Genomic DNA, 25,183 nt, shown 5'->3' on the forward strand with positions numbered 1-25,183 from the left:
CGATTTTTTATATATGTATATATGTAAAATTTCCACGAATTCTAAAATCTTTTAAAAGTTACTTCTTCATCTTAAACACCCTGCCAAAGAGAACCCCCTTGCGAATAAATTATATTTACTGCATCTTACTACCGCCCTGCTGACGCGGGGCAACTAAATTAGAACTCAATTTAGGTATATCTTTAACATATTTATGTTTTTGAACTGCATGAATGCAGTTTATGTAAAATTTTTAAACAAAAGAAGTGCTAGATAATATTTTAAATTCCATGAAATAAAATTTGTCTGAAATAAATTATGTGTCAACTATAATATAGTTTATAAAATGTCCTGTACAAGGAAAAAGCAAATTTTTTCTTAGTAACATTTGTTTTTTCTAAAACCTTTTATTAAAAATATATTTTTTCTTCATCTTATCAGGATAGGCGGCAGGTTTTTGACGTTCTCAATTTATTTCAAAATAAAAAGTCATAAGAACCTTAATTTTTTTTTTCTTTTTTGAGTAGTGGAGCACGCGCATTATTATTTATCATGTGAATTCTCTTGCTGTACTCGACCCTCTTAACCCCAGGCCCTTGACAAGACCTCCCTGTTCAATATAATTCTATTAAATTATATACGTATATAAAAAAATAGATAGCTATATTTGGCGATTCTTCGCTCTTTACGAAGACGTTGATTAATTTTCAACTATCACTTTCACCATCATGTATTTACTATAATTATAGAAAATTAATTATCTAAGTATAATTTTCTTTGAAAGAAGAAGAATAATTATTGTAAAATACGGATCAACAATTCTTAATACCTAAATTTTTAATGTACAATTTACGCTTGGTACCAATTATCACTGATAAAAGAAGAAGAAAAATAAAACGTCCTACTATCCTTATGGGGAAAGAACATTTTTATTTTTATTCGCTAAAATGCTAATTGCTAAAATGAAATTCACTATTTCATAAACATAGCTGAAAGTAGATTACGTAAATAATAGATAATCATATAAACTAATATATAATCATAATCTTATTCAATACATTTACATAACCATAATCTTATATAGTAGGTTATGTAAATATTAAATAGATTTGCTGAAAAGTTTAATATCATATAACCATGGACATACGTACGTAACCATAAGTAAAACATTTCGAAATAAATATTTTATGAGATAATAATAAATATTAATTTCATGAATTAATAATTATTGATTTTTATAAATTTTGCCTACAGAAATTTTTATGAGGTTGAAATGCAAAATTTATGGACAATATTTTTTTTATTAAATAAAAATCTTTAATGATATTATCTTGAAATATTTTGGTATTTCTGGCTATTTTGTCCATTTCATTTTACCCAATGACGTGGCAAAGATGTAATGGTCAAATCAATACTTTTTCATAAATATGTATAGGTGTTGCTAAATTTATCAAAATTTTCTATTGTTTATTATCATCATAGTCTCAAATAATGTATGATTTTGGATTTTTCTGCCCGTGAGTGATATGGACTATGTCATATTAAATTTCAAGTGGATTCCTTTAAAATCTAATTGCATTAGTATGGGGCTTTTTTTAAAAAATTAGTTTTCTATTGTTTAATTTCTTTAAAATTCAGATCTGTAGAAGATTTTGTGATCAGATTAGTATGGTTGATTCAGTAATAAAAGTAACCGGTTTCATTCTTGTTACTGATAAGGTTTTTTTTTTTTTTTTTTTTTTTTTTATTTTTTTTTTTTTCTCGAAAAGAGTTATTAATTATGTCTCTACTTTTTAGAATACTATTTTAGAATATATTTTCCTACTTTTTAAAACATACTTAGCTCTGAACTCGTTATCTAGAATTTTTTTTAGCGTCCTTTCAACTTTGAGATATCGAGAGTATGTTGTATAAGGTTAGGGAAAGGTTTATATATATAAAAATATATATATATAAACAAAACATCAGTAATTTCTAGTTGTGTAGTGATTTTCGATTTATTTCTACTGAATGCCCCCACCGGCGTCAGACTTCTAGTCTCCGCCATTTTTCGTTCTTGACTTTTTTTTTTTCTTTTCGATTATTGAACTTATATTTACTTTAACAATAGACATGTCGCGTGGGAGTTGGCTGAATCAATGACGAAACGAGGCTGGCTTTATAAGATATTAACTGAAGGTATGAAAAAAGTTTTTGTCCATCCCGGCTACTTTCTTCATCTTCTTGTTTCACTCCTTGAAGAATTCAGAATCTTAAAATAAATCATAAGCCACAAAAGCATTAGATTTGTGAGTCAGATTGCTTTGAGGGGGAGGGAGGGGGATCGCCTTATGAATGAAAAGCGTAACAGTTATGAATGGAAAGTTTTAACAGTTTTATGGACCATCACAATTCCATTATATCATGATCAAACACTGTTCACTAAAATATATATTTCAATTTTTTTATGTATTGAATAAATTGATTATAGTAATTTTTTGGTTATTCTTAAACTCAATAAAATCAAATCAAATCAAATAAAAATCAAATATAGTTTGTTATTTAATTTTAAAATTTTTCTCTGCCTATTAGCTATTAAAACCTTCAGAATCTTAATAAATTAGAATTAATTATTTTCTGCCATTTATTACTTATTACCACCTTTCCACATGAAAATAGAAGTATTCAGAATCTCATGGATTATTAGTTTTTAATTATTGGAATTCAAGACCTAATACCATTTGCTAATTCTTGGCATTCAAGACTCAATACCGTTCGCTAATTTTTGGCATTCAAGACTTAATACCGTTTGCTAATTCTTGGCATTCAAGACTAAATACCGTTTGCTAATTCTTGGCATTCAAGACTTCATACCGTTTGCTAATTCTTGGCATTCAAGACTTAATACCGTTTGCTAATTATTCACATTCAAGGTTTAATACCATTTGTTTATTCTCGGTATTTTATATTTGATACCATTTATTAATTATTGGCATTTAGTAACTAATACCATTTGTTAGTGATTGGAATTTAATAAGTAATTCCATTTGCTTATTATTATTACCACCTTATTGACGAGTAAAATACTCAGAATCATAAAAAGATTTAGCTTTCTAATCCAGATTGATTTAAATAAAAAGGGAGGATATGTAGCTTTATGTGTGTAACACTAACTGATATTGTTGACTTATACCATTTTTAACTTTCATTATATTTTAATCGAGTATAGCATTGCTTTGAACTACGATTTTTCTTTCGGATATATTCCATTTATATCAATATTTAAGGTATATGGCACTTGTTCAATGGTTTCGTTGAACCAGTTTTGAATCGTTAGATAAATTCATTTTAAAAATTTTCAATTCTACACAGAAACACTAACGTATAAAGATATACCCCGTTGTTAGGGCACCGAACAGTCATTGGTAAGAAACGGGGTTCCATCCCCGGCAGCGACTGGAATACCACCCAAATTCAGATCAATGGGTGCCTATTTTTGGCATGATGCCGTTGGTCTTGAAATTGAGGAGCCATACTCTTTTTCTGTGTTTTTTTTTATGCTATGCTTTCCATGTTTTATGTTCTTTTTATGAAAAAAATATTTTTTATGCTATGTAATACATGTTTTCTTCTATTTTATGAAAAAGTAACTTCATTACGTTAATGTTTTTCATATTTTTTAACATGATTTTTTTTTCTTCTCTATTTTAGTTTAATGGTAAAAAACAGGCTCCACTATTGAGGCGGAAAGTGTGTCTATTCAAAGAAGGATTCAGCGAAGAACATTTTACAGTCATCCGGTCCCTGTATGATCCAACATGGTACGTTGGCTTCAACAGGAAAGGAAAACCACTGAAAGGAAATCTCCATTCCATCAAAAAACACGAAAAATGTTTTAATTTCATTAAAAGAGAGCACGTGTATGGTTTAGACGCAAATCCACCTCCGTCACCAATCCAAATCAAAAACCCGTGGAAACTTAAAGACCTTTTACCTCCCCGACCTTTTGGACAAAGAAAAACAGTGCCAAGAACGCCAATAAGGTGAACATTCGTTTCACCGTCCTTAAAATTGTTAGATTATTGCGATGTTATTTTGGTTGTTATTGCTTCCTTTTTTCCTAAATGCTGCTCAGCATCAAGGCAGGACCTTGAGAGAGTGTTGGCAGAAAAATGCTCGCCAAATATGCTGTCTGCTGTAGGAATCCGTGACCACGCTTAAAATTCTTCGATTGAGGAGAACGAGACGAAAATGCTGGGGACTGGCTTCTATGAATACGAACGAAAGTGCCAATTTTGTGTTCTTAAAAACTCCCAAGACTGAAATAAAACATTCTGCGGACTTTCCTCACCATTCCATGTGGATGTTTAAATGTTCTAAATCCCTTCCCATTAGATTAGAACATTCGTATATACGTAGTTTTTTTTTTTAAGAAGAAATTTAATGTTATTTATTTCGAACGTAGAAATTATTTATTACTATAGATCTCTCATCATCCAATTGTTCTATTTTCATGTATTAATGTCATAGGTGCTTTCAAACAGTTGAATCTTGTTATCATTACAATGCAAATCTGTTTGTGCATCATGCTATATAAACACTTAGAGTTGGGAAATAAGAATCAAAAAATTTCAATCAGTTCATGTCAATCAGAATACAATCAGTTCAGGATTGGAAAAAAAATTCAAGATAATTGTAAAACGAAATTTTATTCGAATTAACGATTATAACTGAGGGATTCAAGCGAATCAATCTCAGTACAAGTCGTTCGTTATGATCAATTGATTTACATCAGTCCATTTTTATACTAATCACTGATTATACTTGATTGATTCATATCCACAGGTTAGACTCACTTATCGGAGCCAGTATTAAAATCAATCAAACATATTTTATTCCAATCAAACGGTTTAGAATTATTGTTACCGAGAGACAAGAAATAATTTGGACACATACAATACAAAATTCCAATTCTCATGTGAATATCACAACCAAACTCTCAAATGACCACAAAAATTTGACCATGAAAATATTACAACCAGGTAACATATTTACTAAAGTGACCACTTCTGTTCTTAATCGTGTAATCGTGTCAGATATTTTTCACTCTCTTTGCACGAGCATTCTTTTAAGAATGACTAAGTCTTATGAGGTTTAGCACTAACTTTTGTCTTCTAGATGGAGCCGACAAAAAAAAATCTTTTGATTTAAGTCTGGTGAATAAGATGGCTGTACTTGTGTTGTAAGGAAGTTTGGAAAATGTGATTTACGCTCTTGTTGAGTGTCTTTAGCTCTGTTGGAACTAAATCTTGCTGGGAGGTCAATTTTTAGTTCTAAAAAACTTTTGTGCCTAACAAAAGTTTACTGTAAAAATATTCGGTTTTAAACTTTGTCCAAATTATTTCTTGTGCCCCCTTAATTGAAAGTTCGTTTGAACATCAATAAATGAAGTAAAAAAATTAATTACTTAATCACGCGGTTTGAATGCTAAGCCTAAATGGAACCAAAAGTGCGTATGGTTACTCTTAGTTTAGCTGATTTTCTTATATGATTTGATGGTTTATCGCGATAACCGAGAAAATCAAGTAGTACCCATCAATTGAATATTGATATAAATTCCAATTATCAATTGAATTGAATGTTGGTATGAATTCAGAACATCAACTTGAATATTGATGTTTTGAATTGACGAATCGGTGATTCATTACCCAACTCTGAAAACTCACTGCTCTGTGACTTCTAAATATTATTAAGCTAGATATAGAAATGGGTATTCTTACAAATATCAAGTGTCTTTTTATGAGGAAAGTCCGTTTGCATTCGCTAATAGCAGTTTTCTTAACTTCCGAAGTTTTCATTCTATGTCATTTGTCAATATGTGTACAGTACATTTGTTAGTGTGTTGTTCTAATCATGTGCCATCACCCAAACATTGATGGTTGTTCATGTTTTTAAAACCATATTTTTCTCAAATCATTCCAAAGTGTGGCCTGACGCCCAAAACACCAATTCCATTGTTCATTCATTGCTGTTGTAAATATTTATGAAAGTTATAAATTATTTAAGTTTGTGAGGGGTTTAATCGAAAATGTTTTATGTTATCTCTATATAACTATTTTTTAATAAATACTTTTATTAAACTAATCGAAAACTAAATGAACCATTATGTGATTTTTTTATGTGTGAAAAAAAGTCGTTAATAACACGCCAAAAGCATGAATCAGCCAATTGGGTAAGTGGCAGTTTCGTGGTTTTGGCGTGGTACCAACGCTGTCTTTATAGAATCCATCAGTATCCTCTTAGCATTGATCTGGCACATCGTAGTATTTGCATGTTTCATTGCCGAAATAAATATCACAATTGACATGTGATCACAACTAAACCGCAAATTAATTCAATTTTTTTTTTTTAAACTTCTCTACTTAAAGTCACTAGTAAAATCTTAATAGCTTGTGACATTTATAGAAGGGCTCCAAACTGCAAATACTACGAAAATTACAATATGATTACTAATTAAGTGTTGAAGAGCTTAGTAGAAAGTTAAATTATATTAAGAATATGTTAAGTTATATTTTAATTTTTCCTATCTTTTTTGTTTAATGAGCAAAACATGTTAAGTTGCATTAAAAAAAAAAAAGAAAAAAAGAAACAAGTCTTCAGGTTAAGAAATTGAACATATGTTAAGTTACATTTAAAAGAAAAAAGAATAAATTTCCAGGTTAATTAACCAAACATGTTAAATTACATTTCCCAAACAATTTCATTTTTGTTTTAAAAAATTAAACATGTTCAGTTTCATTTCTCTGAAACCATCTAATTTTCCTGTTAAAGAACAGAACATTCTAAGTTTTCATTTTCTGTAACCATCTAATTTTCATGTTAAAGAGCAGAATATTCTAAGTTTTCATTTTCTGAAACCATCTAATTTTCGTGTTAAAGAACAGAACATTCTAAGTTTTCATTTTTTGAAACCATCTAATTTTCGTGTTAAAGAACAGAACATTCTAAGTTTTCATTTTCTGAAACCATCTAATTTTCGTGTTAAAGAGCAGAACATTCTAAGTTAAAAAAATGAGATTTTCAATATGGGGAATGGTGAATTTTCTAACATTCCCCTCCTTTTTTCTGTTTATTGTAAAACTAATATTCTCAAATTCCCAATAATTTTATTTAACTTTTACTAAGCTCTCCAACTCTTTTTAAATGTTATATTTATTTTACTTTTTAAATATGAATGCACTATTAGTTAACTGAGTATAATGTATTATTGCTATGTTAATTAACTGAATATAATGTTGTCAATTATTTATTATAATGCATTTTTAACGTGTTAACTGATGTATTGTCTCAAAACACTTTTTATGTATTGTCTCGAAAAGAAAATGGCTAAATTTTCAAATCCAATTATAAAGTTAAACACCAACAATAAGTATTAAAACTGAAATATATTTCTTTTTATTATTAATTGTAACATTAAAATTATTATAAGTTTTCAAAATCTTTTTGTACGCTTTGCATGAAAAAAAATTTCCATCAATATATTCATATGTAGTATTTTTAAAGATTCATCTGTTTGATTTGAAATTTTCTAGTCATAACGAAGCATTCATTATAAATTTTTGCATTATTCTCACCGTCAACATCTGTTATCTAAAATCCATTTTACATTAATCCATGTTCTTTAAATTGAAGTTAGTATTTTTTTTTAAATAAAAATTCTTTTAAAGTTACTTATATCGTGTTTTGTCAATTGTTACTTGTACTAATACCTTAAACAAAGATTGAAAAAATTTCTAAAATACGAGAAGAATACCTAATTTTTTGTTTATTTTGAAAAACTAGGTTTTCTTAAAGCATGGTTTGGAAGTATTTCTCAAACACATATTACTGTAATAAAATACGTATTTGCAGTTTTACTTCCTGGTAGAGTGTTGTTATTAACCCATTGCAAACGGATTACAAGTTTTATCCGATTTTTCTTAACTTATTGAAGTGGAAATAATTATTCTTTCAAACTATACATACAGAGGTAATTTGTATATATTTTACTATGTTACTTTCTAATATATAATTTGTTGTTAGTTAAAGTACAACGTGTTAAAATACTATGTTCGATAACAAAACATTTATGTTATATTTCATTTACGACTTACAAGTTTATCATATTGTACCTCAAGTTGTGAGAATTAAATTTGACTAATAATTTAAATTGAAAACGATAATTTTAACAATTTAAATTGCAGCAAATTATTTAAAAGCGCCTACAATTAATTTATTATGATCAAAATTGCAACCGATTGTTTTACTGACAATTAATTATTAGAATGGCAAACGATTACTTTATTTATAATACAAACACCAACTAATAATTCAAAATTGCAAACGATAAATTTACTTATAATTCAAATTGCCACTGATTACTGATAATTCAACTACCAACAATTGCTTTCCATATAGTGCAAACGATACAAAACCTCAAAATGCAAACTTAGGTGTTCCAATTTTTCACACACACAATAGAAATGCATGTACCATATAAAATTATGCATGTTCTATATTTGTAGTAATTGTATCATCGGAACGTAATATTCAATTCCCTATTTCACATCTTTTGATATTCAGATTAAACATATGTTCCTCTTTCTTTGAATAAAAAAAAATAGTGGGGTTTGGTTGTATTGTTAAAATAAGTACATTGTATTTCTGTGATCGTTTTCTTTTTATACTATTTCAATGGTGAATATCTAATACGATTATATTTTCATGGAATATTTAATGCGATAACGGTAAGTGATGCTTTTACATAAATGATAAATTGCAATAAAAAGCTTCTTTGATCTTTTTTTTTTTCTGCAGCATTCTCAACGTAAAACTATTTTTAATTTATGTTTTGAACTCGGAAAAAATTAGGACATTGAGATAAATATGTTAAATTGAATATTATGCATTAGAAGTAATTAAAATTACATTTATTAAATTTTTTTTTTAGATATATTAGACAAATTACTAGGATAATTTTATTTCTTAATTTAGATGTTTTTCTTGTAATATTAAGTATTTTTCTTTGAATTACTTGATCTCTCAAAGCTCAAAATGTTCCTCGCCAATTAAAAAACCCGCAATCTTATTACTTTTGAATTATTTTTTAAAAATGATTGTATACTCAATAAGCTCAATGTATAAATTTTTTTTTTTAAATTTTATTTGCGTATGTTTTCTTACTTTTAATAACAATGCTCGATTTTTATTTATGTGTAATAAATTCCTTGCATGAGATTAAACTTCAGAAAAAAGGCAGACTTATTATTTTTTTTTGTTAAACCAATGTTTTACTGGAATTAGTATCTAAAATGGATGCAATATATATCCAAAAATAATATATCTTTTCTTACGTTTGATATCAATACTTGATTTTTATTCATGTGTAATAAACTCCTTGCATGAGATCATAAACTTCAGAAAAAAGGCAAACTTATTGTTTTTATAACTTATTTTGTTAAACTTATTTTGTTATAACTTTTTTGTTAAGACAGTTTACTAGAATTAGTATCGAAAATGGACACAATATATATCCAAAAATAATATATCTTTTCTTACTTTTAATAACAATGTTTGATTTTTATTTATGTGTAATAAATTTCTTGCATGAGATTAAACTACAGAAAAAAGGTAGACTTATTATTTTTATAATTTGTTTTGTTAAACCAACGTTTTACTAGAATTAGTATCCAAAATGGACGCAATATGTATATCCAAAAATGATAGATCTTTTCTTATGTTTGAATAACAATGCTCACCTTTCATTTAAATGCAGCAGATGGTTAAGCGTTATTCAAGTTTGGGGTAATCGCAAATGCCATTTCCCTCCTCTCACATCACAATGTCAATAAAATTTGCTGAAAACGGGCCAAGTGGAGGGTAAAATAAGGGTTTTTTCGATTAATAGTCGTTTTGTCATCATCTCGTGTTTTGTGTCTAGAAACAGCTGGTCACACGACTAGTCACCACCTACAACATTGTGTTGCCATTCTGTTCCTAGTAATAATACTCCACATTTCGTTCGTTGATGACATATAGGTTTGCTTGTCAAGTCTACCTTACTAATTTATGTAAACAAACTTTCCAGCATTGTGCAATTGAGATCTTAACAGGAAATACGATTCGAATCGAAGAACTTAATTCATGAACACGTTAAGTTACATTTTAATGAGTATAGAAAACTGTTGGCTTAGCTTCTCTTTGTTGTTATTTATTAAAGTTGGTGAAATGAATGTTCTATAATTACAGCTGAACACAACGTAAACTGAAAATTTATTGTTTGTGAAAGTGTTACTTAACGTTTTTCTTCTTTTAAACTATTCATTAAAAGAAATTAGTGTTATTTTTGCAACTTGAAATGAGAATAGTTAGTTAAATGCAACAAAATCTATAATAGAACTGTTGGTTAACATGATTTTTCGAAGCTTTATCACCAAGGAAAATGAAGAAAACCACAGTTTAGGTGTCTTATACTTGAGGCAAAGCTATAATTGTTAACTATATTTTCCATCTTGGCGTGAAGTGAGCTTTAGAACGGACAAATGACTTAAAATTTTTTAAAGTTATTAAACTTTTTAAAAAAAATAGCCAATTGGGCAACATATTTTGCCCGCAGTTGAAAATTACCAAAATCACTGCCTTGTTCTAAATTTTTGCAAATTTTTATGAGCTCAGATAATGCGGCATTGGAATAAGTTTTTAAGTATTAAAAATTTAGACCACAAACACTTTTCAATTTCACAAATCTGTGGTTTTTCTCCATATTGATGCTTTACGCTTCTTTCAATATAAGCATTGTCATCATCTCGTGTTTTGTGTCTGCTGACACAATTGTTGTGTCAGCTGAACTAACGGTCATGAGTAACTGTTGCAAATTTACAGCAGTTATGAAAATAGGATATCATTCTCAAAAAAGTATCATTTCATATGACGACGAAGCTTTCTAAAAACAGCCTTTTAAATTATTAGAACAATTTTTATTCAAATAAAAGAAGAAGAAAAAGAACTATCACAGTATCACCTCTTGTAATAAGTAGCCATATCACCTTCTATCCCAATGCAAACATACTCAGTTTAATTAATGTACTCTTCCAAAGTTCGTCACAAATATATCATAGTTCATTTCTAGAATAACATCTAGTGTGATATTAGATTTCTTTCTTAGAAATCGAGAGGAAATCCCGAGAGGTTTGTCCTTATCGTTATGAGGCAGTCATAAAGGTACTTATTGTAAATAACGTGCCGGCAACACCTGTAAGAGATGCGCCGTGGCCTCCTTCCAACAACAAATACAGAACTCTTTAAGAACTCTAAACAAACAAAAAGAATAAAATAAAAGGAAAGGTGTTGTTAAAGTGTCTTGTTGCCACATCCGTGTTTGATTTAGAACTGTGTTGACATTGTTCTGCTTCTGTTTGCCCAGTACCCCCTGCAGAGGCCCAGGGCTTTCGTCCCTTTGAAATCACAGTTAAAGTTACATGGGTGCTACAAGATTAAGATAAGGAACCTTTCCATTTAAAATTTTCTATTTTTGCATCGTATTTGTTTTCACACACTCTTTTAGTTAGGCTTATTTATTATCTCTGATAATGGAAATTATTTGCTTCAAAAATTTTTTTTTTAATTTAAGTTCAAAAAATATTTTTTATTATATTCCAGTAGGAAAACAAAATTTCTGCCACAATCTTAGAAATTATTATTATTTTTCTTTTCTGAAGCAAAAAATAATGTTGTTTATTCCTCCGAATTATTATTTTTTTTCTTTTCTGAAGCAAAAAATAATGTTGTTTATTCCTCCGAATTATTAATATTTTGCGCGTTACGAAATTCTCAGATTTAATCTCGGAAAGCAATTTTTTTCCCTAGTCAAAAATAGTATTGTATATTCCTCCGAGTTACTGATAAAATAATAAATAACTACAACTGAATTATACAAATACAATAAATCACAAATTTATATAACAATTCAATTTTTTTTTTCAAAATATTTTTTTCTGTTCTCTAATAAGCATTCATTTCATTTAAGGGCCTAAATAATTTCTAAATTTATTAACATAAAATAATTTAGAGATTCAGCTTTATTCTGATTTTCAGGTTTAATCTCAGAATGCAGTTTTTTCTTCTTCCAAACAGTAAATACATTCTTCCAAATTACTGATTTAATAATAAATAATTACAGCTACAAATACAGTTTAAAAAGAATTTTAACAATTAAATTTTTTTTTCAAAATAAATCTTTTTTTTTTCAAGCTAAGAAATTTTCAAATTGAAAATTTTCAGTTTGTCCTAAAATACCTATTCTGAATACACAAAAATCTCAAGTACTCTTCAAAACTAAAGCATCCCAATTCATATTTTAAATTATTGATTTATTATTAACCGAATTATTAATTTAATAATAAACAATTACAGCTTAGTTATACAATTACCGTTAAAAAAAAGAAATTTAACCATTTAAGTTTTATTAAAATAAATCTTTTATTTCGTGTAAAGAATTTTTTAAATTGAAAATTTTCAGTTTGTTCTAAAATATCTATTCTGAATACACAAAAATCTCAAGTATTCTTTGAAACTAAAGTATCCCAATTCATATTTTAAATTATTGATTTATTATTAACCAAATTATTAATTTAATAATAAACAATTACAGCTTAATTATACTATTACCGTTAAAAAAAAAGAAATTTAACCATTCAATTTTTATTAAAATAAATCTTTTATTTCGTGCAAAGAATTTCTTAAATTGAAAATTTTCAGTTTGTTCTAAAATAACTATTCTGAATATGCACAAAAATCTCAAGTATTCTTCAAAACTAAAGTATCCCAATTCATATTTTAAATTATTGATTTATTATTAATTTATTAATAAACAATTACAGCTTAATTATACAATTACCGTTAAAAAAAAAGAAATTTAACCATTCAATTTTTATTACAATAAATCTTTTATTTCGTGTAAAGAATCTTTTAAATTGAAAATTTTCAGTTTGTTCTAAAATAACTATTCTGAATATGCACAAAAATCTCAAGTATTCTTCAAAACTAAAGTGTCCCAATTCATATTTTAAATTATTGATTTATTATTAATTTATTAATAAACAATTACAGCTTAATTATACAATTACCGTTAAAAAAAAAGAAATTTAACCATTCAATTTTTATTAAAATAAATCTTTTATTTCGTGAAAAGAATTTTTTAAATTGAAAATTTTCAGTTTGTTCTAAAATACCTATTCTGAACACACAAAAATCTCAAGTATTCTTCAAAACTAAAGTATCCCAATTCATATTTTAAAGAAACACCTGTGTTAAAAAGTCTCTTCCTGGAAGAGAAACCACTTCTCCCTCTCTGAAAATCTCTACCGGGGGAATTGGAAGGAATAAAAACATATGTATCTCTCTCCCCCAGTTACAAGACCGACCACCCAGGTGAATCGATTCTAGATATCATTATTCCTTCAACTCAAATTCTTAATGGCGACTTTTGTTTTACTATTGATATGTCAGTGTCATCACTCATTCACATCTTATATATTATATACAAGTTGAAACTGAAATGAATGGCCATTTTCTTTAAATGATGCTTCCATTTTGTTTCTGACATTTTAGAATCAATGTAACCTGCGCAATTCCATATGCCATTGTTCTGATGACAGAAATTCTTTCTAATACTTGTTCTATTTAAGTTTTTTTTTTTCTTCAATTGAGCGCAAAATAATTTAAAATTATTAGCTGTTTTAAATTATAAAATCATAAAAACCAATTTATTTGTTTATTTATTTCTTTGAGTCTAACGAATACAATTTTATTTTATTTCATAACCGTCGTTGAACAGCTAACCCAATATTTTGGGTTTACGATTACTAATAACTAGCTTAATCCCGCCCCCGCAAGGGGGCATCTGGGGACACTCCGAAAGTTCGAAATGCGGGTAACAGTTCAATCACATAAGCAATCATATTCAAAATTATCAAATTAGAGATTTAACAAATAGGGAGAATATTAAGTATGAAATCCAGAAAACAGCGTTAGTTAAAAATAAACTAAATACAAACAAACATTACAAGAAAAACTACGATTACTAATGATCAACTCCGTAACCTTGTAATTTTGAACCCAATCCAGAAGATGAGGGAACTTCTGGATCAAGTATCGGGAGAAATTTGTCTTCGTGGAGGACTTTTTTTGATGGAACTAAGCCGCATTTGCGTTACATGGCGAGGAAAACCATGGAAACCTCCACGGTTAGCCTGACGGAAGGGGACTCTAACTCATGATCTACCACTGAGGATAATTTACGTCAGCACTATAGTAGGTGCAAGCCTGATGAGGAATTAAATTAAGCGTAATTTCATAGTTCTGATTACAAAAAATTTCATTCTCTGTTTGTTTTATACACTAGATCTGAAAATAATCACTCCCTTCGTGGTGAGTCAAAAAAAAAAAAAAGAAAAAATGGCGACTTTTTCTTCGACTTAAATAAACAACCCATCATTTTTTTTCCTTCTTTTTCTTTCTTACTTTTTTTTCTATTGCGCAATGAATTTTCTTGCACGGTTAATGAAGTCAATATCTTTAATAAAATTTTGTATTATTTTTATTGTTGAATTAACTCTATACAGCCGTAGATTATTTCGAATTTGAATTTTTTTTAAATGTAATTTGATCCAAAAAAAGAAAAAAGTGTCTATTAAATGGAAAATACCTATCGGCATTGGTCACCGACTCATTAGATTTGAGGAACAAGTGGCTACTAAGCTTTTAGAGTCTACCGGCCACTGGCTTCTGAAAAATTAAATTTTAATGTCTACTATGCACGTAACTGTTGTTAATACAATGTTTTAAAATTTACACAATGGTTTAACAATTGTAATGTTTAACAAAAAGTTTTAAAATTATTTTTATGTACGAAAATTTATAACTACCCATTTAGTTTAAGGTAAATTTTTTTTTTAATGTGGTATTTATATATACCAGAAAATCTGCAAAAACAATATTTTCCTCACTACGGTTTATTTAAATTAGTTTTCCCTTCCCTTGCTTTCCAAGGAAAAAATAAATTAATTAATTAATACTTGATTAAAAACTTTATTGGCTGCAAAATATATGAACATATATGTTTTAAGTCACATTCCATCCTACTAAATGCAACAATTAATAAATTAAACCAAATAAAGATTTTCTTTATGCAGAATACAAAAATTTAATCTTAAATTATTTATATTTAATTAATTAGAAAAGATTATTTATTTAATTAGAAAAGATTATTTAATTAATTAGAAAAGATTGCAATCTAAGTACAGTATTAAATTAATCATATTTAGCTTCATTAGATTGTTAATTCTAAATACAAAGAAATTATTCGTATCTAATTTGTTTTTAGTCTGACAATAAAGAAAAAACTCATAAATTATTACGCAAATTTATTTCGAGTACCATGTTTATTTTAATTAAATTATTCGTATGTAATTCATAAAAATTGTTACGATATACTTAATGTAATGCGTAAAATTAATAATATCTACTTACAGTAATTCATAAAATTATTCATATTTATTCGTAATTAGGTTATTAGTTTTGCTACGAAGATAAGTCACAAAATATGACTTAAATGTATTTAAAAGCTAATGTATTTTACATCGCGTTTATTTTGATTTACTTATGTATAATAAGTATAATTCATAAATATTATTATTATATAATATCTTTAATTCATAAAATTATTCATAATTACTCAATGTAATTCATAAAATTATTTATATCTAATTGATATATTGGTTTATTTTCACCTTGGTTTCGAAGAACTATCGCACTGTATATAGAAGCTAATTTCTAATATGCGTTTTTTTTTTTAATTAATTTATTCCTGGATAATTTTTGTCATTCTTGAAAATTATTCAGAAACTTTTTCATAATTATTAATAGTAATTTATAAATTTATTCATAATTGCTGTAATTCATAAAAATTATTTATAATTATTGTAATTCTTCAATTTACATGTAAATACTTAATGTAATTCATAAAATTATTAATATTTTATTAATTTATAATTTCATTTTTTAACTTGGCCGTGAAGAAAAGTCACAAATTATCTCACACAGTTGTAAATAGAAGGTAATGTCTAATATATCGCCTTTATGTCTACTACTTCATCCCACTGTACCCAATACTATACTTTTTTTTGTCTACATCTTCCCCTACTTCGCAGGTATTGTAAAGAATAAATTATGGTCAACTAGTCTAATGGCCAGTACTTGCCTATTAAGAGCAAGCTTTCATGTTACCGACAAACCCCGTGCACCTATATAGGTCTGAGGGTTTGAGTTCCGAGAAAAAACCGGGATCCACAATCATTATTCACAACTTTCCTTTTACCTGGTCAAGGGGGATGGAAGATGGGGAAGAGCATGCTAAGGTGGGATGGGGAGCTTTCTTTCTTTTTTTATTTCTATGTTACTTTCTCACTCTTGACAGGCAAAAGAAAAAAAAGAATACTTTCTACTGCGAAAAAAAAGTCTAGGCTTCCGATCTTTAACTGTAATATATATTATAAATATTTTGAAATTTTTTTTTTTTTTGTAGTTTCCTAGAATGAAAAATGTCAACCTAAATATTTAACTTTAAAGCAACTTTAGTTATTACATAATTGCATTTGAATTTATTTGTGTATAAATTATTTATGCTAATAAGTTCAAATGTAACGATGTTTTTTCATTCACAGAAAAAAAAAAATTTCTAAAATCTTGCATCAGTAACTGAAATACTTTTTTTTCTTTTAACCTTAATTGTAGTTACCTAGAACAAAAAAAAGCACTTGGAAAATCAAATGGTTTTTTATTTAAAGCAAATGTTTAATTAAATACGTCATTGAATTTGAGTTTATTACTGTAAAAATTATATCGCTGACAATATTGTATTTAAAAATTTTAAACTTCGCTTTCTTGACAATTATACTTTTTAAAGCTTTGTTTGTTGTTTATATTAATGAAAGCAAGTGGTAATTGAAACTGTGAAAGCAAGCTTAAGCCGTTAATGCTTAATTAATTACATTATTGCATGTGAATTTATAACTCTGAAAATTATGTTTGCAGACAATACTGCATTCGAAAAACTACGCGTTTTTGACAACAGTATTTTTAAATGCTCATATTTATAAAAGCAACTGGGACTTGAAACTGTAAAGGCCTCTTATAAACACAAATGCGTAATAATTACATTATTGCATTGGAATTTACTCGTGTTAAAATTATGTCTTTAAAAATATTAAAATTCGCGTAAAATTGCAATATTTTGTTTGAGATATTGCTTATTTTATATACATTAAAGCAGTGTTCCCCAACCCCCGGTCCGCGGACCTGTACCGGTCCATGGATCAAATGGTACCGGTCCGCCCATTTCATTGAAACTAAATTTAAATTCCAGGTTTATACCTCAAATTAAAAATATCTGTGTTCCATTAAAATTTTATTTATTTAAAAGAAAAGTTGCCCACGAAGGTAGTGACATAAATTTTTTAATGTTTGTAATGTATCATTGTCTCCGATTTTCCCCAGATGGAACAGTCTCATTGTAAAGAAACAAGCTCAGGGTTCTAATTGATTTAACGCTCTAGTAGGTTAAAATGTTAAACCACTTTGTATTTATTTTTTGGTGCAACTGTATTTTATTTTGTCATGTTTAAATGCAATTAAATTAAAATTTAAAAAATCAAAATAATCTAATATATAAACAATTAACGTCCCCCCTCCCCAGCGGGCCGAGGTAAAATTATCAAACGTTGACAGGTCCGCGGTGATAAAAAGGTTGGGGAACACTGCATTAAAGTAATTGATAATTTGTAAAGGGGAAAAATAACTTAGGAACATTGTTTTGAAATTTATTCATTAGAACAGATTTCCAAGAACTACTCTCGTGCTGTATTGGAAATTTTTTTTAAATGTCTATTATTTTAATATTTCTTTTATGTATCTTTCTCTAGTTTCTGAGAATGCAGGAAACTTGGAATGTCGAACTAATGACAGCATTATTGTGGAATGTATTAATATAAACATTACCTATCCGAAGATAATAACACATATTTAAATAGATATTTTTCGTGAGAAATTTTGTATAGAAAATAATGGTTTCAATTATTTTGTTTTTATTTAATTATTTATTGTTGGTTTCTTAGAATAAAAGTATTTAGAATATTTAATTGTTTACAAATCAATTGCAATATTCTACAGTGGCTGTAAAATTTGACTATTGGAGACAATATTATTTGAAATTAATGCAAAGTTTTTACTTTGAAGGCGTTGTTGGAGTAAAAATATAGCTCTTAGTTGTTCTATTTTTTATTTCTACTAGTATAATGAACAATAACATTTTATTGGTGTTCTATTTATAATTGGCAACAATTTAGTTAGTATGGCAAAATGTTAAAAATAGAGTAATAGCAATCTATTGAATTTTATTGATATCCAATTTATGTTTGATAACAATTAAGTTTCAATGCAAAAGTGTTAAAATCAATTAATAACATTTTATTGAATTATGAATTTATGATTGATTACAGATGAGTTAGAATGCAAAAGCGTTAAAATCAAATAATGACATTCTATTGAATTTCATTGATATCCAATTTATGTTTGATAACAATTAAGTTTCAATGCAAAGGTGTTAAAATCAATTAATAACATTTTATTGAATTATGAATTTATGGTTGATAACAGTTGAGTTAGAATGCAAAAGCGTTAAAATCAAATACTGACATTCTATTGAATTTTATTGATATCCAATTTATGTTTACTAACAATATTGTTTGTGTTATCCGTTTGTGTTTTCGTAATCTTTATAAAAGCTTTATGTTAACTTTCTACCTCAGTCAGTGTATTCAAATTGATGTGGTATTCACAATCAAATTATGTCTTGCTTTCAAATCGTCCCGACTTATAATTGAAAAATTATGAAGTCTTATTCAAAACCAGTTCAGTTTATTTTCAGAAATGTTGATTGGAACGTGTTGGGATGATTCAAAACAAATTCAATTTCAATTTACTTTCAGAGAGTTAATAAAGTTAGATTAGAGCCTGTTGGCTACAATCAAAATTAACTTAAACCATTTTCGAAAACATAACTGAAGTACGCGCTAGCTAGGTTCTAAACTAATTCAATTCATTTTCAAAAACAAATATCAGGGCTCTATTTTGTTCTTTAATGTTATATAAAACTATTTTTGGAAATTTAAATAGAAGCTCGTTGGTTTCATTCGAAACCAGTTCATTATTTTTAGAAATTTTACAAAAGAGACGAAAACTGTATCATTTCGGTATTTGAATTTTAATATATAAATTTGAGTTTTTGTTTCTTCTTCTTTTTTTCTTAAAAAAAAAGAAGAAAATACTTTGATTGTTAAAATAATACAAAAAGGAATTTTAAATTAATCTGGTTTTTATTTGATGTGTTAAACATTTCTTTTTCTTTTTTTTGAGACTGAAAACTAGAACTTGACTGATTTTACAATTACGTTATATTTCATCCAAATCAAAATTATATTTCCATTTTTTTAATTTAACATTATATAAACTGAACAAATAATTTTTCATCTTAATGCCAGTATTTATTAATATTTTGTTTAAAAAAAATTTTGTTTAGTTAAACTCCATTGACAAAAAAGTATAGTCAAAACTACCAAAATATCGTAAAATTTACTGTGTTTCTACCAGCATGAAAACGCCAAAAAGCTCGGTAATTTTTACCAATGTGTTTTAGTAATGATTTTGTGAAATTAACAATAAAATAAAGTTTTATAATGCGTGATTAAATTTGACAATTTTATCATGTGGCATAAAAACCATTTGTTGGGTTACAATATTTTCTGTTTTGAATTTTTTACTAAAAGTGCGGTAATAAGAACTATAATTGTGAAAATTAAAATTTCCAGTAAACCGTTACCATATGAACGGAAAAATTACGGAATGGTTTAAATACCGTATATTACGGTTTTATTGGTAGAACTGCGTTTTATTATCATCATTATTACCACAAATGTCATTACCATACAATACAGAAATTTTACCAGACGTTTTTTCTCCGTGTATAAGTAAGAGTAGTTTTTATCAAAATCCCTTAAAAGATTAAGAAAATAAGAGGGGGGGGGAGTAAAGAGTTTTTTTTTTCTTCTTTTAGCCAAATGACTCAATTGAAACTATGCGAAAAATAATTTTACACTAATAGAGTTCATTATTATTAAAATTTTCAATTGTTCATTCAGCGCCACTGCGAGCTTGGTAACATTTCAGATTTTTTTAAAAAAAAAAAAACTAGTGTAGATGCAACTTATGTACCATATTGCGATGTAAAAATAAAAATGATGTTCTAAGTGCGTTTTTACCGGTGAAAACTGCCGAAAATATTAGTCCGATATTGATAACCAGTATTGGAGCAGTTGTTTCAATTATACGTTTGTAATTAAATGAAAATGTGTGAATTATGTATGAAAATTATGAACTATTCTATTTACTTTAGTGAAATTAGCTTTCAGGAGGTTTTTTTTTTAAATTTTTCAACCTCTTTATTTATTTGACTTCAATATTATAGAACTTCATATTGACTATTTTAAATATTTTTTTTTTCCTTTTATAATTCAATGGGCACTTTGTGTCGAACATAATGAATTTTTTTATCATTATGCCTTGTGAAACGCTTACTTATAAATTGTTTTATTTGTAATAATTTTGAAAATGATTTGTGATAGCATGATTTTAATTATTTGCTGTTTATAATTTTTAATAATGCTTCACTAAAATTATTTGAATATAAAAATCTCAGTATGTATTAAGTGACCACAATTCATCTGCTTGTAAATATGTTCATAAAATGGAATATTTATTCAGATTGTTTTATATAAAAAAAATAATAAAGCAGTTGTCAATTCTTCGTTGAAAATTCTTGATCTCATTTTTCAATCTTTTTTTAAAATATCCTTCTATCGATAAAACTATTATGTTCTAGTTTTATTAAACAGTTTATGTTCAGTAATAATCAAATAACTCCTGAAGATATGTGAATTGTGCATAGTCATTTAAATATATCTTTCAAAGTAACCGCGATTTAATTTTAAACACTCTTGAATTCGGCTCTAAAAGTTTCAGGGTAGTTCAAGGATAGTTCTCAATTCTGATGTTCTCAATGTCTTCAGTATGAAAAAAGTTTCGGGATAGTTAGAGGAATGCTCCTCAATTCTAACGTTCTTAATGTCTTTAACATCAATAAAGTTTCGGGATAATTCCACAAATGCTCTTCAATCTTGACATTGTTAATGTCTTCAACATCCTAAAAGTTTCAGAATAATTCCATAAATGCTCTTCAACATAAAAAAAAAGTTTCAAGATAGTTCCAGAAATGCTCTTCAATTCTGGCGTTCTTAATGCCTTCAACATCAAAAAAAGTTTCAGGAATGCTCTTCAATTCTTACGTTCTTAATGCCTCCAATATAAAAAAAGTTTCAGGCTAGTTCCATGAATGCTCTTCAATTCTGGCATTCTTAATATCTCCAATATCCTTAAACCTCGTTCCTTATCAGTATTTTCAGTTTTGGAAACAAGCCTTTTAGAAATTACTCAATATATGGTGAATGATTTATCTCCAAAACTTCACAAACCAACACATTTATTAAAAGAACAAGGCTTGAAGGTGCCGAAATCATTGGAATTGCCTCAATGTTAGAATAGAGAGAATACTAAATGTTTTGGGGACTTACACATCTAGGCGAAAGTTACTTTGACTCGTATTAAATGGACATGTAATTCACACGATATTTTCAAGAGATATTATTATTTTCAAGAGAATTATCTTGAAAATTAATACCCACACCTTATAAAGACTTGGGTGATAAGCCACAATTTTTTTTTTCTCAAATTATAAAATTTTTACATCAAATTCTCCAGAACCTTTTTTTGATAAAAACTAAATTTTGTTTGGAATTTCCCCATAATAACAGCATATTTCGCAGAAGCATCCTATAGCCACCATAGAAATCTAAGCGTTTTTAATCATAAACGCTCTAAAAATAATGGAAGGATCTTAATTTTTGTTTTAAAGTCTCACTCTTAAACAAATTGAAGGCTACTCATTACCGTATTGCCCCGAGAACTTCAAATATACGTGCTCAACTATCTAATGCTGTGATTGTAAAACTGTCCTTTGCATAGTACTAATGGCCCCAAAAGTTTTCTAGTCAAAGTAAAAAAGTAAGAATTGTTTAAAAAAAAAGAACAAAACATGTCCTAAAATTGTTCAGATAAATTATGTATTTAAAAAAAAAAAAAGAAATCTTGCATTTAATTTAACAAGTCAATGTTTCGCCTTTTAATCAATAAAACAAATACACGTTAAAAAACAATACGAAACACTACTCGAAAATAATCCGAATGCGAACTTAAAAACATTTTCCTTCCCATTAAGTTAGTGTTTAACGACAACCAAATAAAATTTTTAATAAATGTTTTATAATGTGAATATAATAAAATAGCTAATTGGGAATCTGCAATAATTTAACTTAAATTTATTTTCATTATTTATGTTATTTAATTGATTCGTAACTTGACTAAAAATAATTTGTTATGTTTTTAAGTATTAATGACATTAGAAATTTTTTGCTTCATATTTAATGTCATTTAACTAATTTTTTAATCAATGATTCACTGCACATCTTGTTCGAATTTTAGATAGCGAATAATAACTATGAAAGAAATGAGTAGGTCAATTTCTGAGAAAGAAACAAAAAACATTGGAATCAGCTTTAAAACTTTTTAGTTTAAATACATTAATTCAGAATTATTAGGAAATTAAGTACACTACTAAAAGTATTTCCATAACAAGATATTGTGGTTTCCTTCAGCAAACAAATTATTAAACTTATAAATTCAAAGGAATACATACAGTTACATTTCTGCCAACATTTCTGGATTTTCCGGAAGATTTTATTCATACAGTAAATCTTGTAGCCACGTTTATTCTTAAAAACTTGATTTTTGTTTTAATAAATTTGATTTAGAGGGATTATAACTACCGTTACGTTTAAATAATTTAAGCATACATATTGAAGATTTACAACACACGTTCATGTCTCGAATAGTGGACTAAATATAAATAAAAAGCGAGCTTACAGATTTATTTAAATTTAATTTTACTACCCCAGGTATGCTGTTATAAGCTGATTTCAAAAGTTTATTCTTTGTAACACAGCTGCTCTTACCCGATTCTCGACAAACAGATGTTAGATGAAAAATTAAAATGCGCTTTGCGTTCGAAAAACATTACACGATTTTTTAATTTAACTTATTGCAATTCACATCGGATTATATTTTTAAAAAATCGTTTGATTTTTGTCATAGCCCACCTGCAAGTAACGTCAACGTAGGTAAATCGTGGCATTTGTCAGCCAATCAGGTTCGACACACACGCGTGACGTCGATAACAGGTATCCGATTAAATCTGATTTAAATCACAAGATTATTCAAAATCACTTCACTTCTTCTCGAGTTGCAAGTTCCTAAATAAAATTACTTTTGTGAAGATGTAAATTGATTATAAAAATGTTGAAGTAGAAGTAATTGTTCATGATAGTGCCTATTTAAATACGTTAGAATAATGATACATTTTTTTAAGTTTGCAGCGACAATTTTAAATCTGATCGTTAAAAAAAGGAAAGAACTATAATATGAAAATCCAATCCTCTCTGACGTCATTATGACGCGTTTCTTGACGTTTCTCCTGAAATAGAGAAGCCTTATCCTGACCCAACTGCCTACAGCGTCTTCATATTTTATCTAGCAACATTTATCGAAAACTGTTAGTTTATGCAGACGATTTAAATAGTTCATTTTCTGCGGTTTCTAATTCGCGAACGCAACGACCTATAGGGGGCGTTGTTATTTGAGACGAGTTCCTGCTAGCAGAATAACAGGGTCATCAGTTGCACTGGAGATTTCTTCAGTGTAGCATGGTAATGTTCCTTCTTTATTGTGGTTTATTAAATTTAAAAAAGAAAAATGCATGATATTCTTTCATATGCAAGTGAAAACAAAACGGAATATCCTTTTTTTAAAGAAAGAACATCTAAAACACATCGGAAAATATTTGTAAAAACTCTTGTAATTAGAGTTAAAACCTAGTGCCTGAGAAATCGTTCTACTAAATTTAATGATCTAGTGTGAAAGATTTATTTAAGTTTTACATTTCAGATTTTTTTTTCTGTATCATATTACTCCAAACGTTAAAAACATGCGAAAAGTATACAGAAGCATTTAATGTTATGCCATTTAATTTTGTAAAAAAAGTTTTTTGACAACAATTTTTATCAAATTTTCAAAGTTTCAATAAAAATCATTATTTATATACTAAAAAACGTAAAATAAAGAATTCTTACTAAATTCCTCATGTAGATATAAAGAAACTTTCATATTGTTCTTTTTCTAGTCTTAAAGTTCTTAATCAGGCGTAGAAAACCATTCTGTAGAGAACTATCATCAAATTGGAGGGGGAAAAATTACTTACAAGTAAATTTTTTATTATCAAAATCATAACACTTACTTGCTTTATAAATCCGGAAGGGTATACTATAGCCTACGTCACAGGTTGTGTTATTCCTACTAAATTCAACCCATGAACGGCATTTTCTGCGAACCTAACTTCAAGCCACAAATAAACAAACGAAGTGTTTGATCGTTTAAATAGCTGCTCGCCAGATTTTATTGCATTATAAAGAAAAGTAATTGATATTCAATTTTTGATTCATAATTGATTTATGTGGATAGAGGCATAGAATTTAGCATTGCGTCATGGTAAATGTTATTCCTACTAAGTGGAAGTAGTTGTGTTTTTTTTATATTATACCCAATTCCAAATGAAATATTCTTCGTTTGAAAATAATTATTCATTCAAAACTAAAAAATACTTACCAAGAAAACGATAAAAAATTATTAATATTCAACACAAATGATACTATTTCAAGTAATTCGGATGATTCTTTATTGTTGTTTTCCGAATTATATAGATTCAGAAATATATACTATTCTATAAAAAATAAGAATATTCAATGACTATTACAGTTCTGCACGTTCTGAAATCACATTTATTGAAGTAAGCAATGTTGACTTCTCTTTAATTTGTAATGAATTGAAGCAAATATATATATTACCGTAA

At 27.6% G+C, this 25,183-nt stretch overlaps 1 protein-coding gene across 1 annotated transcript in view; it reads left to right on the plus strand.

The window, feature by feature from the left end:
• LOC107453597 (fibroblast growth factor 8) overlaps positions 1-6,365 on the plus strand; it is an 89,092-nt gene extending 82,727 nt beyond the window's left edge. The window contains exon 5 of the mRNA XM_016070474.3: positions 3,670-6,365. Within this exon, the coding sequence (XP_015925960.1) occupies positions 3,670-4,005 (336 nt within the window). The 3' untranslated portion in view covers positions 4,006-6,365. The remainder of the gene's footprint in view (positions 1-3,669) is intronic.
• The last annotated feature ends 18,818 nt before the right edge of the window (positions 6,366-25,183 follow it).

Source organism: Parasteatoda tepidariorum, chromosome 10, assembly GCF_043381705.1.
Source record: "Parasteatoda tepidariorum isolate YZ-2023 chromosome 10, CAS_Ptep_4.0, whole genome shotgun sequence".
Taxonomy (NCBI): domain Eukaryota; kingdom Metazoa; phylum Arthropoda; class Arachnida; order Araneae; family Theridiidae; genus Parasteatoda; species Parasteatoda tepidariorum.